The 26,901-nt window shown below is 42.2% G+C and overlaps 2 protein-coding genes across 9 annotated transcripts in view; one reads left to right on the top strand and one right to left on the bottom strand.

Annotated features, from left to right (window-relative positions):
• Positions 1 to 7,867, top strand: part of BMP2K (BMP2 inducible kinase) — an 85,557-nt gene extending 77,690 nt beyond the window's left edge. For 5 of the 6 annotated variants that reach the window (XM_075929462.2, XM_075929461.2, XM_089778122.1 and 2 more), the window contains one exon: positions 1,718 to 7,867. In XM_075929462.2, coding sequence (XP_075785577.2) covers positions 1,718 to 3,165 — 1,448 coding nt within the window. In that variant the 3' untranslated portion in view covers positions 3,166 to 7,867. The remainder of the gene's footprint in view (positions 1 to 1,717) is intronic. The other variant, XR_012903971.2, reaches the window with a different exon arrangement.
• A 4,443-nt stretch (positions 7,868 to 12,310) lies between these two features.
• Positions 12,311 to 26,901, bottom strand: part of PAQR3 (progestin and adipoQ receptor family member 3) — a 29,092-nt gene continuing 14,501 nt past the window's right edge. Inside the window, exons 7-8 of one of the 3 annotated variants that reach the window (XM_075929465.2) lie at positions 26,515 to 26,663; positions 12,311 to 18,659 (exon numbers count right to left, since the gene is read on the bottom strand). In XM_075929465.2, the coding sequence (XP_075785580.1) occupies positions 26,521 to 26,663 (143 nt within the window). In that variant the 3' untranslated portion in view covers positions 12,311 to 18,659; positions 26,515 to 26,520. Of the gene's footprint in view, positions 18,660 to 21,807; positions 24,613 to 26,514; positions 26,664 to 26,901 lie in introns of those variants that run through there. The other 2 variants (XM_075929466.2, XM_075929464.2) reach the window with 2 other exon arrangements.

The raw sequence follows: 26,901 nt of genomic DNA, 5'->3' as shown, positions 1-26,901 counted from the left end.
ATCACTTCTAGTTCCATTGAGCAGGATGTGTGGGTTGATCCTGCCCATTCCCTCCCACCATTTGTTCTTACTAAACCCAATTTATAGCAGAGAGACTTGGTCATTCTAATCATATTTACCAATTGATTATGTATTATGTAGGATTCATAAAATGCTCTTATCTGGGGTACATCCTGCTGCTCAGGATGTTACAGCTATGTGCATAGTTCACAGTTTCATGGCTGCATCTGTACTTTTTTGCTTATCAGAAATGAGTACCAGTACAAGGCCGCTTGTCCTGTGTGTTCTTGACGTGGTCTCGCATACCATGCTTAATCTGCATTGTTATGCAAAACAATTCCTGACTTTCACAGCTTTCTTTATTAACCCAGCCTTGGCTGCGTGCTTTATTACACCAGATTTGAAACAGGCCAGAAAGCTGCATTTTGGACAAGGCGGACAGACATCATCAATTATTGCCAAGGCAGGGTAGTTCAGGCTCCCCCACAGATGGCTTGTTTTTTTAAGATCCTTTCTTGATTTGTAAACTGTCTGAGAGAAAATGAATATGGAACCTCACAATGTCAGTTTAGAACATGATTTTTCAGAGTACAACCAGTCTGAAACAGCAAGACAAGCACTTTGGATGTATGTCCCTAAAAGTTTCCAAAAATGTCCTACTGTTGCACCATCATTTCAGCCTCCCTAGCATTAACAATGCTGAGTCCTAGGCCACATCTGTACTCACAGGGAACGTCAAAGCAAGATACGCAACTTCAGCTATGTTAATTACATAGCTGGAGTCGATGTACCTTGGCTTCCCTTATTCCTCGCACAAGCAGGAGTACCAGAAGGGGGCACCGTCTGAGTTTGATAGAGAAAGTCTTAACTAGACCTGCTAAATCAAACTCCAGAAGATTGATCACAACAGCAGCGATCTTTTGATTAGTGTAGACACGGCAGTAGTGTAGACAGATCACCCACTGCTGCAACCATTTTAAACACTATGGAGATTTTCTTTCAGGCACAAATGTCCCATGACCAATGTAAGTGCTAATGTAGGTCCCTCTCCAGCCTTTTCAATACTGTACTGTAAAACCATGGTATAGCTGGATTTCTAACACCATGCTGAAAATACCTATCTGGACTATGCCAGTGCTTGCACTCATGCATTAGTGTTGGAAACGAGCACAAAAATGCATACTGAATGGACCTCCCTGTACCATCTGGTACTTTTTTTTTCTTCATTAATTGAGCCATAAGCTTTTCAGGAGTAACCTAAGGGCACCAGCATCTGACAGGGAACCTATTTTATTAACATCCCATCAAAAGCTGAAACCCTATCTGGACTTTGTCTCTCTTCTGTGAATAACTACACAAGAGGCATATTTGAATGCACCTGCAACCCTTCAGCATGGATGTATGGTGTATTTGAAATAAGAAAACATAAAAACGGCCATACTGGGTCAGACCAAAGGTCCATCTAGCCCAGTAGCCTGTCTGCCAACAGTGGCCAGCACCAGGTGCCCCAGAGAGGGTGGACTGAAGACAATGATCAAGTGATTTGTCTCCTGCCATCCTTCTCCATCCTCTGACAAACAGAGGCCAGGGACACCATTTCTATCCCCTGGCTAATAGCCTTTTATGGACCTAACCTCTATGAAATTATCTAGCTTCTCTTTAAGTTTGTTGTAAAAGCGAATTTAAAGTTTTTATTTTTATTTTTTTGGCACTGCAGGATCACCAGGAAAGACCACTGACAACTCAGCCAGCAGTCAAGAAAATAATTTAGGGAGCCCCACCATGGCAGAAAAATCAAGTCAAGCCTCCAGAGAGCATCCTCCAGGAAGAAAAACTGCAGGGGGACAAGTGCAGAAAGGAAGTGATGAGTCCGAGAGTGACTTTGAATCTGATCCTCCTTCTCCCAAAAGCAGTGAAGAAGACGAGGAGCAGGAGGAGGAAGATGTCTTACAGGGGGATCATGGAGACTTTAATGATGACAATGATACAGAACCGGAGAACTTCGGCCATCGGCCTCTCCTTATGGACTCTGAAGATGAGGCAGAGGAAGAGGAGGAAGAAAAGCAGAGTTCTGATTCAGATTCCGATCGCGCTAAAGGAAAACCCATGGAAGGGATCCCTTGTGGTAGATACAGAGAGGCGGGTGGCATTGGTGAAGGCAGAGAACCCAGTGTAGCACTCTCTTTCTTGTCTGAATTACCAAGTACGGTGGCCAAGGTGAGCCCTGATCAAGAGTTTGATGTGTTTGGAGCTGTCCCCTTTGCTATTCAGACTCAGCAAACTCAGCTAAGAGAAAAGAATGACAAAGCTTTTTCTCCTCAGCCTGCTTTTCTCAGCTTGAGGCAAGAGCAGGATGACTTTGATGTCTTCACCAAGGCCCCATTCAGCAAGAAAGTAGCTCAGCCAGATGGCCAGGTCATAGGAGCTGAGACTCAGACCTCCCCTACTTCTCCCCGAAGTGTGGATATTTTTGGCTGCACACCTTTCCAGCCTCTTCCCACCCCAAAGAGCAGCGAGAGCAGAGAGGACCTGTTTGGGCTTGTCCCCTTTGAGGACATTACTGGGAGCCAGCAGCAACAGAAGGTGAAGCAGCAGCGGAATCTACAGAAACTCTCCTCCCGCCAAAGACGCATGAAACAGGAGGTGCCCAAAAGCAATGGGAAACGCCACCATGGCACCCCGACCAGCACCAAGAAGGCTTCAAAACCCAGCTATCGCACCCCAGAGAGAGCCCGTAGGCATAAAAAAACTGGCCGCAGAGACTCCCAAAGCAGCAACGAATTCTTAACGATCTCGGACTCCAAGGAAAACATAAGCGTTACACTGACGGACACTAAAGATCGAGGTAACCCTTTGCAAGCAGATGAGAATTTGCTGGACCCCTTTGGGGCCAAACCTTTCCACCCACCAGACTTGATGCGGCACCCACAACATCAAGGACTGGGTGACAACCGTGGGGACCATAACATAGTAGTACCTGGGAGACCTAGACAGAGCTCCTTGCATGGGACTGTACACAGTGGTGATGGGCTAAAAACAGATGACTTTGGTGCAGTACCCTTCACAGAACTAGTTGTGCAGAGTGTAACAACACAGCAGACCCCGCAGCAACAGACGTTAGAGTTAGACCCCTTTGGTGCAGCTCCATTTCCTTCCAAACAGTAAATGCTTCCACCAGAATCTGTCTTGCTCTCTGCACTATTTAACTGGGGTTTTTAAATGGTGTAAAAATGTGGCTGGTTGACAGGGGCGGATATAGGGCAGGGCGAATGGGGCGGCCGCTCCGGGCCCCGCGCTTAAAAAAGCCCCGCGCATGCGCCATGGCGTCGTGGCGCATGCACCGTGGCAAAGTGGGGGCCCCGCGGAGTTATGCTGCCCGGGGCCCCGCAAAACAGTCATCTACCCCTGCTGGTTGAATTAACAGGAAACTGAGTTTTCATAGAGTTTCTTCAGCTTTGGTACTGCATGCTCAGCTCTTCTCTCTCCCCCCCCCCCCCCCCCCATTAAAATCATGTGGTTTTGTATAATACAAAACACAAAAATGGAGGAAGAATTTCAATAGGACAGCACACTTCCAGAGCAGAAGAATCTGATGTGAGCTATCGTTTCAGCCACTGACTTTGTAGCCTTGAAATATCCTGTTACACATTTTCACATGGCCTTTCTGCTCACAGGTAGTGCTGGGGGAAAGCTATGGGGAAGGTTTGCCCTAATGCATCTGGTTAGTCCGATGGAATGGAATCCTTCAATGAGCCAAACCTTAGACTATCTCTGAATCCAAAATAGACCTGAGATAACATATATGTGCTGGTATCCATGATCTGCTGGAAATTCTTCCACCTCCGCATTCTAAATGAAAATGGTCTTTTCTAATCCTAACAGAGACACCTACTTCTCAAAGGATTGTCTGTCTCAAGTTTTCAGTGCACAGCCGTGACTTAAGAACTGGTGCACAAGTAGAAAGGCAGTTTTTATGCCTGAACATGAATTTTTTTTACAGTAAGTGCCATTAATGTAAAATAGGAAAATGAAAATCTACAGTTAAAAACTAAAGATATAGAGAATATATTGGTTTGCTAGATAAAATCATGAGTAACCAAGTAGCAGGGAAGCATCCAGCATTCGCAGCACTTTGAAGACTACCCAGTACACTTGACAAGAGGGCCTGGTTTACCTGAATGACATGTCTAGCACAGGAGAAGTATATTAGATCATCAGTAATATGGGCAGCGCACACAAACACTTAAAAGATTACAAATCAGTTTTATTCTGTTATTAATGAGGGCTTGCATCTGAAAATACTACTTTTTTCTCTTGGATTTTTACTCCAAACAAAATCTGTGTATACCTTCAGAGACTGTTTTTAAACATAACTATGAAATGGTCACATAATATTCTTTTAAGTTCTGACAAATCTGTTATTGTACTTAGTCTATTTTGTAAAAGTTTCTGCTAAATGCACTGAGCTATGACGAAGCTATACCGTGAAACTGCAGAGTTTCGGAAGAGACACAGTAAGCCGCTAGTAGCTTGCAGATGCTGATTACTATTCTGTCAGTAAATTGCATTTCACACCACAAGGCCTTACAGACAGGACTTACTTCCTGCTACAAAGTACCTCTTAGCCAACAGGTGCACATGATATTGCTAAAAACTCAGTATCGAGTGTGTCATGATGGGCTGGTGCTGCTAATGCACATGGTGAATACATGATTGAATTATAGTTGTAAAAATACTACCTGTATATGGGACCTGATTTTTCTACTTTCTTACATCTCGTGTCTAGTCACACTTGCTGCAAAGTGAACATAAATCTGAATGGTGGTATGATGTCCATTTCACATTCATTTTTCACAGGTGTAAATAACTAGACACAAGATGGAAAAAATCTCACATTCTGGGTTCATTTCAGTAAGGTATAGCTTGTTTTGAATATGGATGTTTTGCACAAAAAAGCCAAATTCTAATTGAGAAACAAATGATGGATGAATGAATTGTATATACAGATGCTGTGAGTGTTTCCCCTAACTCTGTCTCACACACTGTGGATTAGCTAATTATCTAGATTAACATATTTCTTCTGAAAGTCTTAATAAAAATTGAGTTAGGTGAAGACTCTTCCATAGATTTTTCCAGAGGAGTCTCTCTTTTCAAAGCACAAAAAAGAACAAGGGGACTTAATCAAAGAAATTGCTGCTCTCCTTTGATGGCTTTATTTGATTTTATTTTACAGTGTTTATTTAGACTTATTAAAACCATCTGTAGCTAAAGTATTCATGCCTTTGGTCCTAAACATGAAAAATAAGATGTACATACACATGTCTTTATCTCCTTCTCTTCCTCTTTTTCCTGTGTTTTGTCAAAACAAATGAAATACAAAGTCTTGCTGAGTTAGGAAGTCCTCATGCTAAAATATTTACCTTGGAAAGACAGATAAAAATGGGTAACCTGTATCTGCATTTGAATGTCAGTTCTTGTAGGCTGTATCTCTGTTCTTTGCCGTTCTTTATGCCAAATTCTTGTGGCAAGAAGCAAATGTTGGGATTGTTGGTTTTTTTCTGGCTCTCAAGCTAACAGTGATTTACAAAACCCCAGCAAATTACGGGTAGATCTTTATTGAAATTTTATACACCTACCTAATTGGTTGTTGGACTATGTAAATTCTAAAAGTGAAGAGATCAGATTACTCATGGAAGGAGGAGAGTAAATCCAGTAATATGGACTGGGAAATAGTAAATTATGTCTAAAACACTATGGTCATTGCTTTCATTTATGTAGAATAATCTTCACTACCTGCCAAATGTTTCTGAAATTGGATAATTCATTTTTTAGTCTTGGAGATATATCACACACACAGGAAGGATTGTGATGTAATGAATGTGCACAAAGGGATTCTCGACACTGCTCTTTGAAGTGAAAGAGAGTTTGCCCTTGTCTTCGGTGGGGGGAACATTGGGTTTAAAAAAGGCCATGTACAAGAACTCATGTCCTCAATTACCAGTTAAAATGAGTATAGAAAGCATTTCACTGTCATCCCAATTGGATTACTTTTCTAAAACTTTTATCCTAAAACACATTCAGCTTAAATGCTTTCTTACTCCTTTTTCTTCTCGCAACCGAAGGAAGGTATAAGTTAGATGAAATGACACTCAATGACAACTAACCAAGGAGACAAAAATATTGTAAAACCAAGTAATTCCAGTATTGGCATATTTCTCTGGCTTTTCATTATTCTGATGAAGTCTTTCCTTACTGGCCTTGATAAACCTTGCTTTGTGTATTCTATTTATACAGCAGATCTTTTACATACATGACTTAATTTTAATATGTTTCTGTAGTTACAACAATTGGGCGAAGGTGATGAAGGGAGAATCTATTAGCATACCTTATAAACCTGGCTTTGCCTGGTTGGCTATGCAGTACAGTTGGCCTGTGGAGATATTGAGTTTAATTTTCATTAATATCGATTATTCAGTAGAAACAAAGTAACTGGTGTCACGGGGAAAGTGATTGACTTACCTTTGCCTGTACTCTGTGTATGTATGCATGTATATATTTTTTAAAAAAATTATCATACCTGAAATACTGGAAAAAAACCTGCTATGATAAATGTGTACCACAATTCCATACGAGACAATGATAGCAAGGTAGGGAATTGTCGCTTTTTTTTGGGTTACCCAGCAGGGCGTATCGTTTTAGAGTTGGATCCTTCCTTCTCAGATATAAAAGAGAGATCTTCATAAATTGGCTACTTTTTGAACTGCAGTAGATCAAAGCACATTAGTTATTGTATAGTGCCATGATAGCAGCCCGTAAGTGCACAGCAGGCTAGCATGGTGTAGATTCACACCCCAGCGTGTAGCGCACTGACTGTAGTCTAACAACGTTTGAATTGATTTTCCAAGATGGCACATTTTGCCAGAAGGTATTAATAAGCCTTCCTGGCTAAGGGCAAGAGTAATTGAAAATAAGTCTAGCTTCTCTTCAAACCCCAAAGCAGCAGATTTGGTAGATCTGCATTGCTTTCTACTGGCTTGCACAATACAAGAGCTGGGACACAGTTTAGTGTGTCCCATGCTGATGGAAACTCCTTTTCATTGTTAACATGTTCCAGTTAGTAAGATGACATTCCCACTGTGAAAATAAATTGATATATTTAATACTGTGAGAATAACAAATAGTTTATCTGGAGATTTTTTTATGCTATATGGTGTATTTTTATATATATAATATACACATGCACTCACACATAACGCATCTCTTGGAGTTAATGTGATTTTTTTTTAAAATGTAATTGCTACCACAATCATTTTCATGTGAGTGAAAAAGAATATGAAGAAAAGCCACTAAAAATGCCAGAGAGACACGAGAAAAATGCCAATGGGCTGATGCTCAGTTATTTTTCTACAATGCTTCTTTCAAAAGGAAAAATCAAATAATAGCGTATATATCAAGTTTCTTTGTGTGACTAAGGAGTCGCCTAACAGTAAACAGCTCACAAGCTATTTTTAAACTGCTGGCATACAGCTTTAAGTGCACTTTGCTGAATTACACTTCCATTTCTTGTTAGACTTGAAGTTTCTAAAGCTTTTTTGTGTACCACTAAACAAAGAACTTTAATTTTTTCTGTGAAATTGATGTACGTCATAAAATACTTGCGATTGTTATTAAAAATAATCAAATATGATAGTGACTTTGCAGACCTCCTTACACAAGTAATTGTTTTATTGTATGTTACCTTTTCACTGCTACAGACTTGGTTTTGGTCCCTAGTCCATTTTATTTGAAATATTTTTTCTTATTTATCATATCTGCTGTCTAATAATCTGCTTTCTCTTAGAGCAATAAATCCCAGTGGATTACACAGCTTTATAATTCCATGAATGCAACCTATTTACTTGACTCCTTCCTGTAGAAGATTTTCAGATCTGAATTTTCAGATTCTTAAGAGGGAAGCCAGATGTTGCCCATTTCCATTACTGGCTAGAATTCTTAATATAGTCTATATGCTCACTGTACAGATTCAGCTCTGTCATTGAATTTTCTGACCATTTCCTAGACTAAAACTATTCCTGGCCTGTCTGCTAAAACCCCAAAGCAGCTAGTGGCGAGAATCTAGCTTTATTGAAGACTAATGCTGATGTTACACCTATTCAAACCAAATGCAAAAGAAAAGTGAAAAGGAAAGAAACCATTTAGTAATTGGTAGAAATGTAGCCGTGTTAGTCTGGTGCAGCTGGAACAAAAAACAGGACTGTGTAGCACTTTAAAGACTAACAAGATGGTTTAATAGGTGGCCCACGAAAGCTCATCACCTATTAAACCATCTTGTTAGTCTTTAAAGTGCTACACAGTCCTGTTTTTTGTTTCATTTAGTAATTGGTGATGCATACCCAGTATTAGTGATTTAGGTAGGTGTTCTGTCCCTCAGACACTTGATTCAGTCTTAGTCTCAAAAAGTGATGTACATCTGTAAATTAATCTTGGTTAAATAGGCGGCTAGTGATATTTTGTCCACGTAGGCATGGAAAAGCTCTCACTCTTCTTAGGTGGTTGTTACAAGTAGGCTGTCTCTTTAAAGGTAGTCAGACCCAACCACACTTGTGCCATCTCAGCTGCTTTCACCCCTCTCCCCAGGGATATGGATCAGCTGAGGTTTAGTGGGCTCAGCTGGGAGGAAGCCGTGTAGCTTGCACATAAAGGAGGGTTTGCTGTTTGAGGTCAGGTTGTCAGGAGAAATAGCAGACAGCAAAGGAAGTGAACAGAGGCTGGTTGGCTGACTCCTTTCGGAAGGCTGAAACTGAGCTAGGGCAGACGCAAAGCAGGAGCACTGTGCCTGGTGGGAAGCAATGGCTATCCATTTGGTGTTGGCTCAGTGTGGACTCTGAGGGGAGGAAATCCGAGCGCCAGCGTTCTGGGGAAAAGGGCAAAGGACTGAGCAGTGCACCCTGGAAGGGCAGGAAACTATTTTGGTTGATGCTGGTGTCATGGCTCCTTCCCCACTCTGGCATGATAAATGCAGAAGTGGGGGCCAGCAAATGTACCCCAAAGCCTTATCTACCAGGCTTTGGTATCAAACTTCCCCCAAAATCTTAATCTAGATTTTGGGAATAAAAGTTCCGCTGCCACCACCCAAATATTAATAACGAGATTAGGGGAAAGATCATTTGGGAAATCTCACCCCTATTATAAAAATCAGGACACACAAGTAACCAATGCCAGGTTAATAAAAAGAAAAGAGAAAACTTTTATTATTACAACAATATTCCCGTTGCAAGCATAAGGATCAGATGGAAAGGTAACAAAATATACTCATGGAGGAGTTATACCATGGGCTAGAACTTAGTTAAAAAGAAAAGCCAAACATCTCTTAAGCAGTGCCAGATATCAGATCCCATACCCAACCCTTAAAACAATAAAGCCTAACGAAACTACCTAAACTTTACCCTACTTACAGAAAATGAAGAATGGTGTCTTGGAGAGAGAGAGAGACATGCTTATCCCTCTCTGTAGCTGCAGAGAACTCTCTCAGAGAGACAAAAGGAGAAAGGAAAAAACCCAAATTCCTTTGTCCCAGTTTGAAAGTCCCACCTACATTCCTACTGGTCACTCCACCTGGCTAGGTGTAGTTAACTCCGTAATCCCCAGGCTGCTGGCTAACCCTCATAATCATGACAGCTGGATGTGAAGATTGTTTTTCTCCACTCTGTTTATAGCCCCAGAAAAAGGCTTGAATGGAGTCTGATTTGGCCAGGAGGACATGGGGTGGGCTTGTTGCAACTCTTCTCCCCTCCCCCCCGATGACTAATATCTTCATGTAAAATACACTTACAGCAAGATTATATGGTGGTAAACTAGTATGTGAAGTTTCACTTTTATGGTCTCTGCTGAGCCTACGGTAGTTTGGTTTCCTGTGACAATGCATCCAAGAGGAGGGGAAATGATGATCCTGCTGTTCTAACGTGAACTGTGCTTAGGAGAGGAGGGATGTCTCAGTGAGGAAGGTAAGAGAAACATCACAGCTGTACTCCCTTCACTTGTGCTGGGCTGGTTTAATTCATGTTGGGACATGGGCCAGACTTTCTGTGTCTGGGATTAAGCATAATATATGTACATGGGCCCTTTGCACTGACTAGATCTTTTGTATTGACAATGATCCCTGCCCAACACTAACCTGTAACCTAAAAGCTCCTGCAATTACTTCATACTGAAATATGACCGAGATCCACCTATTTGATTGACCCAAATCAATACAGCAAAGAGATGGAATTAATAGTAATCAAAGACATCATGCAGTGTTAGAATTTGATCCAGAAAGGGCTGAAGCTTTTTCTTTTTGGAGGAAAGAAAAAACTGCTAAGGATAAAACCCTCAGACCTTGCATCACATTTAGATAGGAACTCACTCTATCTAGCTCGTGCAGTTTCAAAGAATCCCCATTTCATTGCTAGAGGAAGTTGCAGCCTAACAGCCATTTGTTAGCAACGGTTTTATTGGCCTCGGAGTGAAATGGGAAAACCCTTCTCGAGAGAGAGAGAGAGAGATCTCGAAGGTTCACCATTAGAGTTACAGTGTAGCTGGAGCCTGAGGTGAACTTGACAACTTGAAAGATGAAAACCACCCTCAAAATGTGGTGATGGATCTTAAAAGACGAATGTCCCACTCTGCATCTGAATTAAATGCAACTAACACCTAAGATGAACATAAGAACGGCCGTACTGGGTCAGACCAAAGGTCCATCTAACCTAGTATCCTGTCTGCCGACAGTGGCCAGCACCAGGTGCCCCAGGGAGGGTGGACCAAAGACAATGATCAAGCGATTTGTCTCCTGCCATCCCTCTCCAGCTTCTGACAGACAGAGGCCAAGGACACCATTTTATCCCCTGGCTAATAGCCTTTTATGGACCTAACCTCCATGAAATTATCTAGTTTCTCTTTAAACTCTATTATAGTCCTAGCCTTCACAGCCTCCTCTGGCAAGGAGTTCCACAGGTTGACTACACGCTGTGTGAAGAAGAACTTTCTTTTATTAGTTTTAAACCTGCTCCCCATTAATTTCATTTGGCGTCCTCTAGTTCTTCTATTTAGGGAACTAATAAATAACTTTTCTTTATCGGCCCTCTCCACAGCACTCATGATTTTATAGACCGCTATCATATCCCCCCTCAGTCTCCTCTTTTCTAAACTGAAAAGTCCCAGTTGCTTTAACCTCTCGTCATATGGGACCCGTTCCAAACCCTTAATCATTTTAGTTGCCCTTTTCTGAACCCTTTCCAAGGCCAAAATATCTTTTTTGAGGTGAGGAGACCACATCTGTACACAGTATTCAAGATGTGGGCGTACCATAGTTTTATACAGGGGCAGTAAGATATTCTGGGTCTTATTTTCTATCCCTTTCCTAATAATTCCTAGCATCCTATTTGCCTTTTTGACTGCCGCTGCACACTGTGTGGAAGTTTTCAGAGAACTGTCCACGATAACTCCAAGATCTCTTTCCTGATTCGTTGTAGCCAAATTAGCTCCCATCATACTGTATGTATAGTTGGGGTTATTTTTCCCGATGTGCATTACTTTACACTTATCCACATTAAATTTCATTTGCCATCTTGTTGCCCAATCACTCAGTTTGGTGAGATCTTCTTGGAGTCCCTCACAGTCTGCTTCTGTCTTGACTATCCTAAACAGTTTTGTATCATCTGCAAACTTTACTACCTCACTGCTTACCCCTTTCTTCAGATCATTTATGAATAAGTTGAAAAGGATTGGTCCCAGGACTGACCCTTGGGGGACACCACTAGTTACCCCTCTCCAATCTGAAAATTTACCATTTATTCCTACCCTTTGTTTCCGGTCTTTTAACCAGTTCTCAATACAAGAAAAGACCTTCCTTCTTATCCCATGGCAATGTAATTTACACAAGAGCCTTTGGTGAGGGACTTTGTCAAAGGCTTTCTGAAAATCCAAGTATACTATATCTACTGGATCCCCCTTGTCTGCATGTTTGTTAACCCCTTCAAAGAACTCTAACAGATTAGTAAAACAGGATTTCCCTTTACAGAAACCATGTTGACTTTTGTCCAACAGATTATGTTCTACATGCTTCACAATTTTATTCTTTACTATTGTTTCGACTAATTTGCCCAATACTGAAGTTAGACTTACTGGTCTGTAATTGCCAGGATCGCCTCTAGAGCCCTTTTTAAATATTGGTGTCACATTGGCTAACTTCCAGTCATTAGGTACGGAAGCCGATTTAAAGGATAGGTTACAAACCACAGATAATAGCTCAGCAATTTCCCATTTGAGTTCTTTTTAGAACCCTTGGATGAATGCCATCCAGGCCCGGAGATTTGTTAACATTAAGTTTTTCTATTTGTTCCAAAACCTCCTCTAATGACACTTCAATCCGGGACAGTTCCTCAGATTCATCACCCACAAAGGACGGTGCAGATTCAGGAATCTCTCCAACGTCCTCAGCCGTGAAGACTGAAGCAAAGAAATCATTTAGTTTCTCCGCAATGGCTTTATCGTCCTTGATTGCTCCTTTTATAGCTCAATCATCTAGGGGACCCACAGGTTTTTTAGCAGGCTTTCTGCTTCTAATGTACTTAAAAAACATTGTTATTTCTTTTTGAGTTTTTGGCTAGCTGTTCCTCAATCTTTTTTTGCTTTTCTTATTACATTTTTACACTTGATTTGACAGTGTTTGTTCCTTTCTATTTATCTCACTAGGATTGGACTTCCACTTCTTAAAAGATACCTTTTTGTCCCTCACTGCTTCTTTTACATGGCGGTTAAGCCACGGTGACTCTTTTTTAGGTCTCTTGCTATGTTTTTTAATTTGGGGTATACATTTAAGTTGGGCCTCTATTAGGGTGTCTTTAAAAAGTTTCCATGCAGCTTTCAGGGATTTGGCTCTAGTCACTGTGCCTTTTAATTTCTGTTTAACTAACCTCCTCATTTTTGTGTAATTCCCCTTTTTGAAAGGGGAATTACAGTCATTTAAGACATTGAGAAATTTTATATCTGCTTCTCTTCCTGAGGTGACATGTATCCAGTCAATATGGGGGTAATTAAAATCCCCCATTATTATAGAGTTCTTTATTTTGGTAGCCTCTCTAATCTCCCTTAGCATTTCAATGTCAGTATCGCTGTCCTGGTCAGGTGGTCGGTAATATATCCCTACTGCTAATTTCTTATTATTGGAGCATGGAATTACTATCCATAGCGATTCTATTGAACATGTTGATTCACTTAATATTTTTATTTTGTTTGATTCTACATTATCTTTCACATACAGTGCCACTCTGCCACCCACCCGGCCTGCTCTATTCCTTTCTATAGATTTTATATCCCGGTATGATTGTGTCCCACAGATTTTCCTCATTCCACCAGGTTTCAGTGATGCCTATTATGTCAATCTCCTCATTTAATATGAGGTACTCTAGTTCACCCATCTTATTAGTCAGACTCCTAGCATTTGTGTACAAGCACTTTAAAAATTTGCCACTGCTTATTTGTCTGCCCTTCCCTGATGCATTGGATTCCTTTGTATGCGGTTGTTTGTCTGCTCTGGCCCATGGTTTGCCCTCTCCCCTCCTCTTTCTGACTACAGCTTAGAGAAACTCTATCAATGGATTCTTCTCTAAGAGAAGTCTCCCTCCGATTTACATGCATCTCCACACCAATCGGCTTTCCCCCATCTCTTAGTTTAAAAACTGCTCTACGGCCTTTTTAATTTAGATGGATGGACCTAAAGCTCTAACTAAAGTTTAAAGCACTTCACAGCAGTGATAGAGCACCACTATCAATACTTTGAGGACAGGAAAATTAATTTTGAGGGTATTTCCAGGTAGGAACCCAATGACCAAGTATTCAAAAGCAGTGTGAATTGCCATAGTTTAGGCTTTAGCATTTGAGAAGTGCCAGCTCCAGTGAAATTAGAGAAGGAGGAGGTCCATCCATGGCCAAGATGGGCAGGGATGCAACTCCGTGATCTGGGTGTCCCTAACCTCTGACTGCCACTGCCAGAAGCTGGGAGTGAACACGGATGGATCACTCATGAATGCCTTCTCTGCTCACTTCTCGTGGTGCGTCTGGCATTGACCACCGTCTGTATCCTGGCAGTGGGGAGGGGAATGGGACCCTAGGGGAAGTTGGAGACAGACCTTTCAGAAGAGCTCTGTCCTCCAAGGAGAGGCAAGCTGCAAAATCCCTCACCAAAGCCACAACAGAGTTTCTATGCTCGCAAAGCACGCACAAGGGTTTAAAAAAATCAGAAGCGTGGGGGAAGCCTGTAATACTGAGATGTGGGAGGCAGAGGACTCCTCCGTTGAAGAAGATAAGCTATCTCTGAAGCCAAGTGGGTGTGGGTAAGAGGAAAGAGGAATGCAACAATGGTTGGGTCCATCCCCCTGCCCCCACTTCAAGCAATTACAAGCGGAACAAGGTTGTTTCTGTGATTCAAATCCTACCAGAGCAGTCTGCTGAGAGTAGCGCTCATAAGACATTTCAGCTCTCCTCGCCGGGGCTGAGATATCCCTGCTCTTCTTTCAGGAAGTGATTAGGGGTGAATGGAACAAGCCTGACAAGAGCAAGTGTATTAACAAAGGCAACCTCAGCCTCTAAAGCACTCAAGAGCCAGAGGGCTCCATGGCTGAGGTCCCGAAGGCAGACAATGCTGTCGTGTCCCTTGCCAGCAATGATCGCTCCTCTCAGAGGGAAAGGTCAGTCCTAAAGACCCCATGGATAGAAAGCTGTAGGCCACTTTCAAAAAGGACTTTAAAAGCCTCCTCCAGTGCCCTCAGAGCATCCCCGACAGATACCTGCTGTGCAGGAGCATCTCCCTCCTGGCTGGAAGATCTCAAAGCTCACAAGGACAGAGATCACCCTGACTTGGATTCCATTTTAAAGCCCTCCCTAGCAACTGTGTGTATCTGATGCAGCGAGGATCTCCGCCCAAGCCATGGCTTCCTGCCTACTAGCTGGGCACCACCCTGGAATGTAGCTGCTTACACAAAGCAGGTCCTGTTCTTGGCCAAATGTACAGCCCCCACCCTGCTTCTGGAGAAAAACAAGATGGCAGGTGAGTGGCTGCATCAAAATCCAAACAGTGTTTCCCAGACTCATGACCAGCCCCAGGCGTGAGTACAAGGGAAAATAGTGGAACTGAGATCTGTGGGGAAAGTCAAGACCCACCCATATCACATAGGCCTCTGCCTAGAATTAAAAGCAGGGGATAATTTCCCATTTCTTAGAGGAGTCATTTTCAGAAAGAGCCAAAGATAGCCACCTCCCTCAAGTTCAGGGCCCCATCCCATCCATTCTTGATCCACTCATCTAGTTCTAACACCCCATAAAACAACTTGAGCAGGAACAAAAATGCCACCTGGATGTGGGAGTGATAATGTTTTCATAAAAGAAAGGTTCTCTGGGTTCTCATCCGTCTTTTTCATGGTTCAGAAACACAAGGGCTACATCTACGCTGGCAGGTTCTTGTGCAAGAACTGTTTTGCGGAAGAGTTCTTGCGCAAAGTCTTCAACAAGAGCACGTCTACACTGGCATGTGCTTTTGCACAAGAGCAGCTATGGCAGTGTGGACGCTCTCTTGTGCAAGAAAGCTCTGATGGCCATTTTAGCCAAAGGGGTTTCTTGCGCAAGAAATTCAGTTGCCTGTCTACACTGCCCTCTTGCGCAAGAGGGCTTATTCCTCGTGGGGAGAGGAATAACTTTTCTGGAAGAAGCCCTGTTTTCCGACACTGTACTGTAAATTTTACTTGCGAAGAACACGTGTGCAGTGTGAACACCCGGAAGCTGCCATAAGATGTAGCCAAGGGGTGTGTCAGTCATTCCTGACCTCAAAAGACTCCAGAAGTGGATGAAGAAAACTTAAGTTTTAAATAAAGATGCTGGCCTCTCTCGTCGTCATCCCCGTGCAGGAGGAGAGGGAGGGGCATTTCTTGAATTCAGAGTCTGATGGAGATATACATCTGAATCTACTATCACAGGGCTACTCAGGGGAAAAACCACCAAGTACTTGCATTTAGCCTGTTCTCTTCCCCCAGTGTATTATCACAACTACCTTTGTAAAAAAACATATGCAGGTTGCTGGGAGCCAACCCATCGATGGAGGACACTGATCAGAGTTCCATTGCAGTGCCATAAGACCGTGTTCTGGATTTCTTTGTGTCACCAATGCAAATAAGAGTTCCCTGCTTCTGTCCATCAGAATAATCTAGTGGGGTGGGCAGAAAGAGACACCTTGGGGGAAGAGATTTCAGAAAATCCAGGATTTTATCATCCTACTCCAGAGCTGCAGAGATCCTGCCATAGCATTATACCTCCACCTGCCGGTGTCAAGCACAGGCATTTCTCCATGGGCACACCATGTATCTTCAAGCCTTTCTGAAGGAGTGGTCCCTTCCCTGGAATGCAGGGAAAGATCAAGTATTGGTTCCAGCCCAAGTGTTCAATTCCTTACAGTTTTGGTCAGTCCATGACAACATCTGCAAAGTCGTGTCCAGCTGCTTTCCAGAACCTATATTCTCAGAACTGATGCCAGACTGGAGATTTGGGGAGCTGGCCTGAGGACCCAAAAAGCTTAGGGCCTCTATGCTGAGGAGGAAAAGACTCACTGCAAAAATCTTCTTCTGCTGAAAATGATCAGCTTAGCTCTGAAGATTCCAGCCCTCCCTAAGGGAGAAGCACTTCCTCCTTCAGTCAGAAAATATGTTGGTGGCAACATTTAAAACAACCAAGAGGAACAAGAAACTTCATACTACACAGGTGTAGTCGGTAGGTCTAGGTGCATAGGTAGAAGTTGAGGCAGAAAGGCAATGAACCTAGAGGCCTTAGGACCTGCAAGAAATAGTGTAACTGAACCAATAAAGACATAAGGCCTGAAAAGCCTTAGCATAAGTAGCTAGCCAAAACTAAGTCTAGATCAGAAAGTATAAGACAGAATGATGTAATGACTAAATTGCTGACAGGTAACCACAAAATGCTAGTTTGTACTGGCTTGGAGAATTTTCAGTTAGGGACATCAGCAGATGTCTCACCACAAAGAATGCCCTGGTAGCCAACTGACGTAAATGTTAAAATTGAGGTAAAATGATGAATGACTTCTTGGAGAAGAGCATCCCAACATTAGCAGGGTAAGGCGCTACACGTAAGGAAAAGGGGCTGAACCCTCTACTGAATATGCATTGGCCGTACTGGTGTCAATATATTTACATCTATCCAGCTGTCCCTCTTAGGCAATGCCAGGGTGGCTACCAATGCTGCTGCTGATAATAGTGAGGTTAAGACAGTAACTAAAACTTCAAGTTGTTCTGCAGGGGAAGGTGTGAGGGTATGGAGGCTCATCTTGGTCTGTACTCTATCTCCCTTGCTGGGTTGAAGAGTTTGTAACAAGGCTGTGGTAATAAAATGTGAATGCTGAAATGGGGGTTCCTAGTTAAACAGCAATTCTAGTAACACTGGATTTGGTCTTGGGATGAGAACCAATCAAACCTCAGAATGTTAACTGGGAATTTAAAAATAAGCAGACAATGCAGAATAGATCAGGCAACATGTGGAAGCAATGGATATAACGAGGAGGGCAAAATGGTTCTTCCTCTCTTGAGTGAGCCATGAAAGATGAGAACTAAAAGGCTTAGCAGGTGCTTGGTCAACACCTCCAGGTCCTGACAGATGATGATAGTGCTGCTGGTCTGGGAGCTGTTGTTAGCTGCACAGCAGAGTTCAGCTCACGTTAAGAATTGATATTCCTGAATTTCTTTCTTTGTCTTAATTTAGTCCCTTTCCATTACTTTATTAGCATTTCTAAGGTAAAAGTATATATTTAGAAACAAGGAAAAGTCAGGTTTCAAATATTAGTGGCTAGCATTAGAAGCAGAGTTAGCATTTCTGTTACTTAGCAACCAAATCTTCAAGAAACAAGTCTTTTCTCAGAATCAGAGGGTTGGAAGAGACCTCAGGAGGTCATTGAGTCCAACCCCCTGCTAAAAGCAGGACCAACCCCAAGTAAATCATCCCAGACAAGGATTTGTCAAGCTGGGATTTAAAAACCTCTAGATGGAGATTCCACCACCTCCCTAGGTAACCCATTGCAGTGCTTCACCATCCTCCTAGTGAAATAGTTTTCTTAATATCCAACCTAGACCTCCCCCACTTGAGGCCATTGCTCCTTGTTCTGCCATCTGTCACTACTGAGACCAGCCTCTCGCCATCCTCTTTGGAATCCCCCTTCAGGAAGCTGAAGGCTGCTATCAAATCCCCCCTCACTCTTCTGTAGATTAAATAAGCCCAAATCCCTCAACCTCTTCTCCTAAATCAGATGCTCCAGCCCCCTAATAATTTTTCTTGTCTTCCACTAGACTCTCTCCAATATGGCCTCATCCTTTCTGTAATGGGAGGCCCAGAATTGGATGCAATACTCCAGATGCGGCCTCACCAGAGCTGAATAAAGGGGAATAATCTAGATCTCTCGATCTGCTGGCAATGCTCCTCCTAATACATCCTAATATGCTGTTAGCCTTCTTGGCTACAAGGGCACCCAGTTGACTCATATCCAGCTTCTCATCCACTGTAATCCCCAGGTCCTTTTCTGCTGAACTGTTGTCTCCAGCCTGTAGCAGTGTTTTTCAGCTGTTGCAGGCCTGAAAGGTTAAAATAATTGATTTATTTAAAGTAAAGTTACCGACGTAAGCATTATGATTTTGTTTGGGTTTTTGTTTTTTTCAGTTGTTCCATTTCGTTCTGTGATGTAGGGCTTTTGTAATGGTTCTAACTTTTAAAAACAAAGTGAGAAGAAAGCATTGTAGGGAAGCAGAGAGATTAATTACTATTGTGAGATCCATTTAAAATTACAGGCAACAGCAGTGAGTTTAGCAAACAAAGTGGATAGAGTGTTTGAGAGGTGGTATTATTAGTTCTGAGGGAAGTGGGGTTCCTTAGGTTAAAGAGAGAGATTGGGAACCAGGACCTCTGCTTTTTATCCTGGGCTCTGAGAGGAGAATGGGGTTGCTACCTGCTCCGGCAAAACAAGAACTCGTTCTCCTCCATGTCCTTGGCTTTTGTGTGCACACCAAATGAATTTCAGGAGTGCCCTTTGCTGCTCCAGGTTTGGGCAACTCCAGGTACTAATCCATCCATTCTAGGTGTGAACGGGCTCGTTTATATCTATATTCTTTCATTCGCCCCCACCCAAAAAATTGTGGCCTTCCCCCTCTCGAGCTGCTCTATCTTATCCACCAACCTCATCAAATCACTTGCTAATTCTTTCCCCTCTGCACTTAGTTTTATAGGCACTACTCTGGCTTTGGGTTTGCCAGATGCTTGCTCTCACCATACAGTGACAGGTGCTGTGGTCCTTGGATGGCTGTTGGTCTGGGTCAGTCGACAGGGCCCCCCACCAACATTTTTTTCAATGAACCCAGGTTCCATCTTTTAATTTTGCTAGGCAACCTTTTTGCATCTGTCCCCATCCTTCAAGCCCTGCATAAGTTCCCAAAGCCCATTGTTGCCCACCAAGACTTATAACTGGGGACAGAATTTCTCTTTTTTACAGATTCTCTACAAGTGTTTTTAATTTTCTATTTGGTTCCTGTGCTTAGAGTCCTGCAAATCCGCAGGTGTCTGCAGCAATCCATGGACCAGATTGCGGATTGGATGCTGGTAAAAACGTTTGTATCTGGGCAGAGCTCTAAATATAGAATCTCAAAGACAGGAGAGCAGCTGTTTGCAACTCACAGCCTATGAGGTTGCTTCCCTGCCTTCACATGGGAAATAGAACTCAGAGTCATGGGAACAGATGCCTTATTGGACAATTGGCCACAGGCTCCGCCTCATGCATTTCCCCCCTTTCCAGTCTTGGGGGAAAGTGGTCCAGAAAATAAGATGACAGGTGCTGGTCAAGGAGATGTTGGTTCTTGGCTCAGAACTGAAACTGGAACCCCCAACTCCAGCTTCCATGAAGACCAGATGTCCGCTAACAAGATCCTCAGAAGAATTCATCTGGTGACAAGCAGGAGCAGAGGAGGTCATGACCAGAGCATGTGGGGGTAGGGATAGCTCAGCGGTTTTGAGCATTGGCCTGCTAAACCCAGAGTTGCGAGTTCAATCCTAGCGGAGGCCATTTGGGGCAAAAATTTGTCAGGGATGGTATTTGGCCCTGCTTTGAAGGCAGGGGATTGGACTTGATGACCTTTCAAGGTCCCTTCCAGTTCTAGGAGATAGGCAATCTCCATTCATTTAAATTTTAAATGTGGAGTCAATATAGTGAACTCCCTCCATGAAGCTTCAGCAAAAGGAGAGCAGTTCCAGAATTGTGGGAGATGCTGCCAGCAGAAAGATTATCGGTAAGACATTTTCTGTTCCATTGCTAGCCACCCCCCTTCCAACTGAGGTGCCTCTCCTCTAATCGTAACATTGTAGAAGAACAGTCAGATCCTTTTGTCTTGTTGGCGTAGCTGCCAGTGAGGATTGGAAGTGGAGGTGACTAAGCAGGTGCACCCTGGTGCGCAGTTCCAGCAAGAGCTGGCTAAGCTGCAACAAAACCCAGCAGGGAGCTATTTAAAGGGCAGTCAGGGAACCAGATTGCAATAGGACAGCACCTGTAAGAAACGTTATATTGTTTTCACTGCTGATTAAAAGTGAAAAGAAATGGTACCTCTTTTTCAGTACCTGACATGAACATCAGACTCCTCAACCCCCGAATCCTGGCAATTTCTGCTTTAACATGTGATCTAAGGATGTTAAGGACTAGCGACTATCCTGTAAGCATTTCCTTATCGGATAGTCTCTCAACTAGTCGATCGCCCCGCCCCTGCTGCCTCTCAGAGGCAGCAAAGGCGGGGGAAGGGGTACTTCAAAGCAGCAGTGCTGCACAGCTGAGCCAGGGATCAGCTGTGCAGCACTGCTGCTTTGAAACCCCAAGACAACCTTTCAAAGGGGCAGCTGCTGCACAGCTGATCTGCAGCTCAGTTGTGTGGCACTGCCCCTTTTGAGCTGGGGATCAGCTGTGTGATGGCTGTCCCTTTGAAACGCCGCCTCTGCATTTCAAAGGGGCAGCTGGGGAGCCCGGGGTCAGTTGGGTACTCCCTCAGCTGATCTCAGGCTCCATGGCTTTGAAATGCACACTAGTCCCTGCTGGGGACTCTTACATTTCAAAGATGGCCCACCTTGTGTAGCCCAGACTTCCCGCTGGCCTGGGGCTGTATGCCGAGTTCCACATCCCTCTTTTGAAACGTACGAGAGCCCCTGCTGGGGCTCTCGTACATTTCAAAAGAGGGATGTGGAAGTGCCTATCATCTAGTCAATTAACCACATTTTAACATCTCTAGTGTGATCAAGTTTTGCTTGGTCCAAGAGAACTTTAGGAAATACTGGGGTCAGGAGAGAGGCACAGAAGGGGGAGGAAAGCAAAAAGTGGGATGTTTTCATAAAAGTGAAATGATTAGGGTTCATGTGGCTCAACCAAGGCTTTGTCTATTCTGGAGCAAACTGGATCTTAATGCTGTAGTTCAGACCATCGAGTTCATTAGAAGTGTGGGGCAGCAGCTTGGAAATTGTAACAGTTTTCATGTAAATATTTTAATATGAGGTGGTAGATACATAAGGCAACTAGAACAGTATCCCTGTCATCTGGTCTGCTATTCTGTTTTAATTTAACACCCTCGTTTTCAGTTTAAGAAGCCCAATTGCAATGTAGAAAGTAGCATTGGAGAAAACTGGAGGTTTTGGCAGGGGAGAGTAGCATTCACTATTATGTACTCTAGTATATAATACTGTTCAGTGACTCACTAGTTTTTATGTACACATTCAGTAAACTCACATTTATTTACAGCATAGGTATTTACATAATACACATTTAGTCATGCAGCTTGATAAATTACACTCCATGTAAATGAAACACACCAAGACTTTGGATTTCCGTATCCAGTGGTTGAAAAATGCTACAATTTTTATATAAAAATAATTAGTTTTTAAAAAACAAACTAGCAAACTAAAGACATCAAAATGCAGCCACCAACTCAGACAATTGCAGGTTGTTTAAATTTTACATAACTTTGTTAGAGCAGGCTTTTTCATTTGCAAAAGTCAGGCTTCAGTAGTAATTCTTAGTGCACTTCCCTTGTTTTGCAACAAGTTAAAACAAATAAATAAGGTCAGGTGTTTGCATTGAAAGGCTCAGAGGTTTGGGAGGCAATCCATCAGTATTTTTAAATGCTAACAAAAGTCATTTTAAAACTAATTTTGTCTAGAACGCAAAGGAACTCCACGTGGTTAGACTCATTAACAATCTACAATTTTACAAAACGTAGGCAAACATACTACTACAAAAGTTCCAGAGTCCAGAATTCTTAGTCACAAGCATAAGTAAATGTTCAAAGGCTTTACAATAGTGGTACCATTGTAATAAGTCACCATCTCCATCCACAACATAGGCATGGCCAAAGATCTCCTTTGAAGTTGAAAAAAGTAGTACTTACCTCTGTTACTAACAGGGGTGTGAAAGGTTAACAGGTTACCTGGTTAACCTGTAAGCATCACCCTCAATGGGGACCTGTTTGCTATGGGTTGCTCCCCAACCCGAGATCCTGCTTTAGTTGGTTAACCAGTTAGGCCCAGCCTAACGTTTAACCGGTTAACTGATTAACTGGGATTTTACATCTCTAGTTACCAAATAATTTAATTGCACAAGTATTAAAAAAACATGCTTAGCTTCTTAAAGCTAAGAGCAAAATAAGACAAAAGGGGGAAACAAATCTAAGAACTTGTTTCTTCGTTTGGCTCCCTTCTCCCCCAACCTATTCGATAGGGCCCGTATTTAAGAAAGGCTTCCGATAGTTTGTGTACATTACGCAGCTTAGGCATTCCAGCAGACATTTCCTTTTAGCCCACTGACTGGTGATACACCCTTTTCTCTGACCAAGGTGGTTTACTTCAAGGCCCCGTTCAGTGGCTATGCAGATGACCAAGAAAAGTTGCAGCCAAACACGTAGCCGGCACTTTCAGTCATTAGGCTGAATGTTTCTATTGATTCTAAGCATGACCCTGGATAGTCATTCCCAAAGCAGGGACTTCAGCATAATTCTGAAGGAAGCCGTTCCTGTCACAGGGCCATGTCCTTTATCACATCATCCCATCAACACACAGGTCTGTCTCACATTGGACTGCTACTGCTCCTATAAGAGGTTTAACACTGATTCTAATATCACATTAACCAGAAGCATTTAATGCAACTGTTCATGTAAACACAAGCAATTCCCCTCTCCCCCTCCCCCAGAAGCTATTTGACTTGAATTCCATATAATAACAAGAGATTCTAACCAACTTCAGAGACCATATATGTTGGACGACTGTATCGTAACATGAAAACCTTTCAATCCCTGCAGCAGACCAACACAACTGTTCAGGCATTTAAAGTATCTTGTTGTCATGCAGAAATCTAGACACTTTCTGTATTCACCTGAAGGATTACTTTTAAAAAGTTTTTCAAGGCAAAATAAATTTAAAATAAACTGCAATTTTTTTAAAACCAGGATTCAAACTAGGGGAGACTAATCCAGTGGCAAATACTGCATCTCCTTTAACTACAGAAAACTTACGGCAACAGACATTTAAATAAGAGACTACAGAGCGCTTGAAAGCACACTGATACATTGTTCATTAATCAAAGACCTTATTTTCTCTCTAGATCTGGATTATTTTTGTAGATAGTTACTTTGGAATATTTATAGCTGCCTAATACAGATCCAATTGCTAGTGTAAACTTCTGCAATGTACATTAAGTGTAGCGTTACAGTCTATTGACCACAATTGGTTAATAAACTAAAGCTTACAGTTGCCTACAGTTGCTTGATAGTCTCGATATAGTATTTCTAGAGTAAAATTTTGAAAAGCATAGAAGTCACAAGTGCTGGAGAGAAACCTGAAAGATACAAATTAGTAATTAATTTTAAAGTTACTGATGATGAAACAGAGTGGAGGGAGAGCATCCATTTTGATCTTTCAGAAAGAAAAAGAAAACCTCCATTGAATTCAGATTTAAATACAACAGCAATAGCATAGCATGAACACAACACTTAGTAAGTCTATAAGTACACTACATTATATGGATTTGAAAAGATCTAAGATCAGGTCCCACTAAGCAGTTTTTGATAGGAACTTTAGAAGTATGTTGTTTAGAGCAAGTTTCTTCAGTACATTCTTTAATGAAGTCTGAAAGCGAGGTTCAAATCAAGGAGCATCATTTGATATTCCCCAAGAGTACACACTGCTGCTTTTCATGTCTTACCAGCCAGAATGAGGAATGTAATGATTCATATCCTGTTTTTTATATGGTCGGATCACATCACCTCGCTATAGGAAGACCTGCACAGTTGTTCTCTGTTTTGCTGCAGAATGTATAGTGGTTGAGGTGAATACGAATCATGTGAAGACCTACGCAGTGGTTGTCCCAAAACTGTCCATTGATTGCCGTCCCAAAAAGTGGAACCACAGTCCAGAAGGTAAGAGAGCAGCTGCCTCAGTATAAAACTTCGGAATTCAGCATGCAACTAAGGACTAGACATTCAAAGTCAGAACTTCTGTTGTAGTAAGAGAACTCTGAAAGATTGGGGGAAGACAAGTTTCAGACTATACACATCAACTGTCTACACTTTTTTTTAAAAAAAACAAAAAGATGGACAAATGTGGGGGAATTAACAAAAGGGAGTGACGTGTCAGCGATAGCACAAAACTGATAAGCTATTCTGAGGTGTACCACAGGCCCATTCTATCATCCTTCTCTCATATGGTAGCACCTTACACTGTGCGTATCCCCACTGATTTCAGAGTGGCTACTGACAGAGTAAGGTGTTACTCAGCAAGAATAAGAGCAGCATAATTTATCACGATGTCCAGTTAAATAAAATTACTGTTTCTTCATATTTCATGTTGGACAGATAGCTGGGATTTCTTCAGGTAGAGAAATTTCATGTCAGACTGCAAAGATCGTGCCATGCAATGTTCTAATGGCATTATTAGACTCTAGCACAGCAATGGGCAACCTAGGCTAGTGAGTAGGCTGCATAAGTGGCCTTCCATCTCAGTGGGCCGCAAGATTGTTGTAACCAAGATGCTCTCTAGGGACAGGGTAGTCTTGCTAACGGCATTTGATGGGATGAAGAGGGAGTGCATGGCTGTCAGTGTAGTGTATAATCACGTCACATGCCCTTTATGTGTATCACTTTAGTAATACCGCTATGAAAAAAGCTCTGCAGATAGAAACAGGCGGGATCTGCCAACCTTGCGTGTGGACAACAGTAAACAAAATATCTTGTAGGCTACACAAAACTCTCAAAGGCCACATGCCACCCCTAGACTTCATGTTGCCCGCCACTGGTCTAGCATTAGTGTCTGGGGTCAGTAAGTATTAGGGATGTAAAATTCTGTGTAATCATTATGTTTAACTGGTTAACTGATTAAACGGGGGTAGGCAGGAGTGGTTCCCCCTCCCACCACAAATGGTGGCAAGTCCGCTGTGGATGGGGACTGCTCTGGCCTCTAATGGTTAACCAGTTAAACATTCATACTCCTAGCAAGTATTCTAGAAAGAGTTCTAGTATAGACAGTGCAGACAAATGCCCAGACCTTTATCAATCTTACTAACTTAATTGAAATTATAAATAGACTACAGGTAAGACAATTCACTCATGTCCCAGATGACACTAAAAAGTTTGATTTAGAGTTTTCACTGCTTAGCTAAATCCTTCCAGCAGTTAGTGCCTTTGCCAATTTTGTATTTTCCACATTTTAAAACCACTATGTCTTTCTGCTTTGAACAGAGCTACATTTAACCTGCCTATCTTTGCTTACTTGCAGCATGGCACTACATCTTGCCAGAGCATTTATGTGCCTTGTGTGGGCCCTTTGCTTTGACCTCTACCACTGCTGTTACACATTTGCTTTTATTTTTTATGGAAGAAAGCAGAAAGAATAGGTATTACAAGTTTTGGAGAAAAATAAGGAAGAGGCAATTTAGTGAAAAAAGTAATACTGTGCAATAAAAATCGAGGCAAACTGAAGCGTAAATGCGTATTACAGAATATTTAATAATACGAATGAGACATTATCAAATTGTTACCAAAATTACAGCTTGCATTTTCCCTAGGAAAAGCCCTGCATGTTTTTACTATCAGATTGTAAATCAATCTAAGCAGTAATTAGTGTATTTCTCACTAGGATATGATGAACAAGGCCCCTAGCTATAATGGGATTTGGCCCAATGTATACTGCTGTAAGCAAGCAGAGAATCTGGACTGAATATCTATTTTCAGTTGTGGCATTTGGTTTTAGTGTCAGCTTCCCCTACACATTATAAATGATGAACACACAGCTCTCAGGTTTTTCCTGGAGCACCTCTAACAAGGAAAAGTTGCAAACTGAACTTTGTGACTGACTCAAAGCAAGATGATGGGACCTCATACCCACACGTCCCTATATATACATACAAAAAGACTGCCATACCTTTGTTCATAAATGTGTAATGTAGTCAGGACAGGGCTTGCTGTGTCTGTATTGCATGATATATACTGTAGATTGATGCCACCAATACAACATTAGTACTGCAAGGATATGCCAGACTTGGTGACTAGAGCCGAGGTAGTTTAATTGCCCTATTGGAAAAAAAAAACAGATTGCCTGTTATTCTATTCAATATAATTACTGAAGTAGCAACTCTACTCTGGAGGTTGAAGCTCTAAGACATTTGATTAACTATTGATACACAGGCACGCACTTAAGAGAAAATACTGAATTTTCCAAGCCAGCTTTAAATGAAAAATAAATGCAAGTACATTAAGCGTATGCTCAGATTATGTATTTGTAAACCCCTCTGAAATTGAATCACACAAG

Source organism: Pelodiscus sinensis, chromosome 4 (assembly GCF_052426305.1).
Source record: "Pelodiscus sinensis isolate ZL-2025 chromosome 4, ASM5242630v1, whole genome shotgun sequence".
NCBI classification, from domain to species: Eukaryota; Metazoa; Chordata; order Testudines; family Trionychidae; genus Pelodiscus; species Pelodiscus sinensis.
The sequence above is the reverse complement of the archived record's forward strand: the minus strand, read 5'-3'. Positions and strand labels throughout refer to the sequence as shown.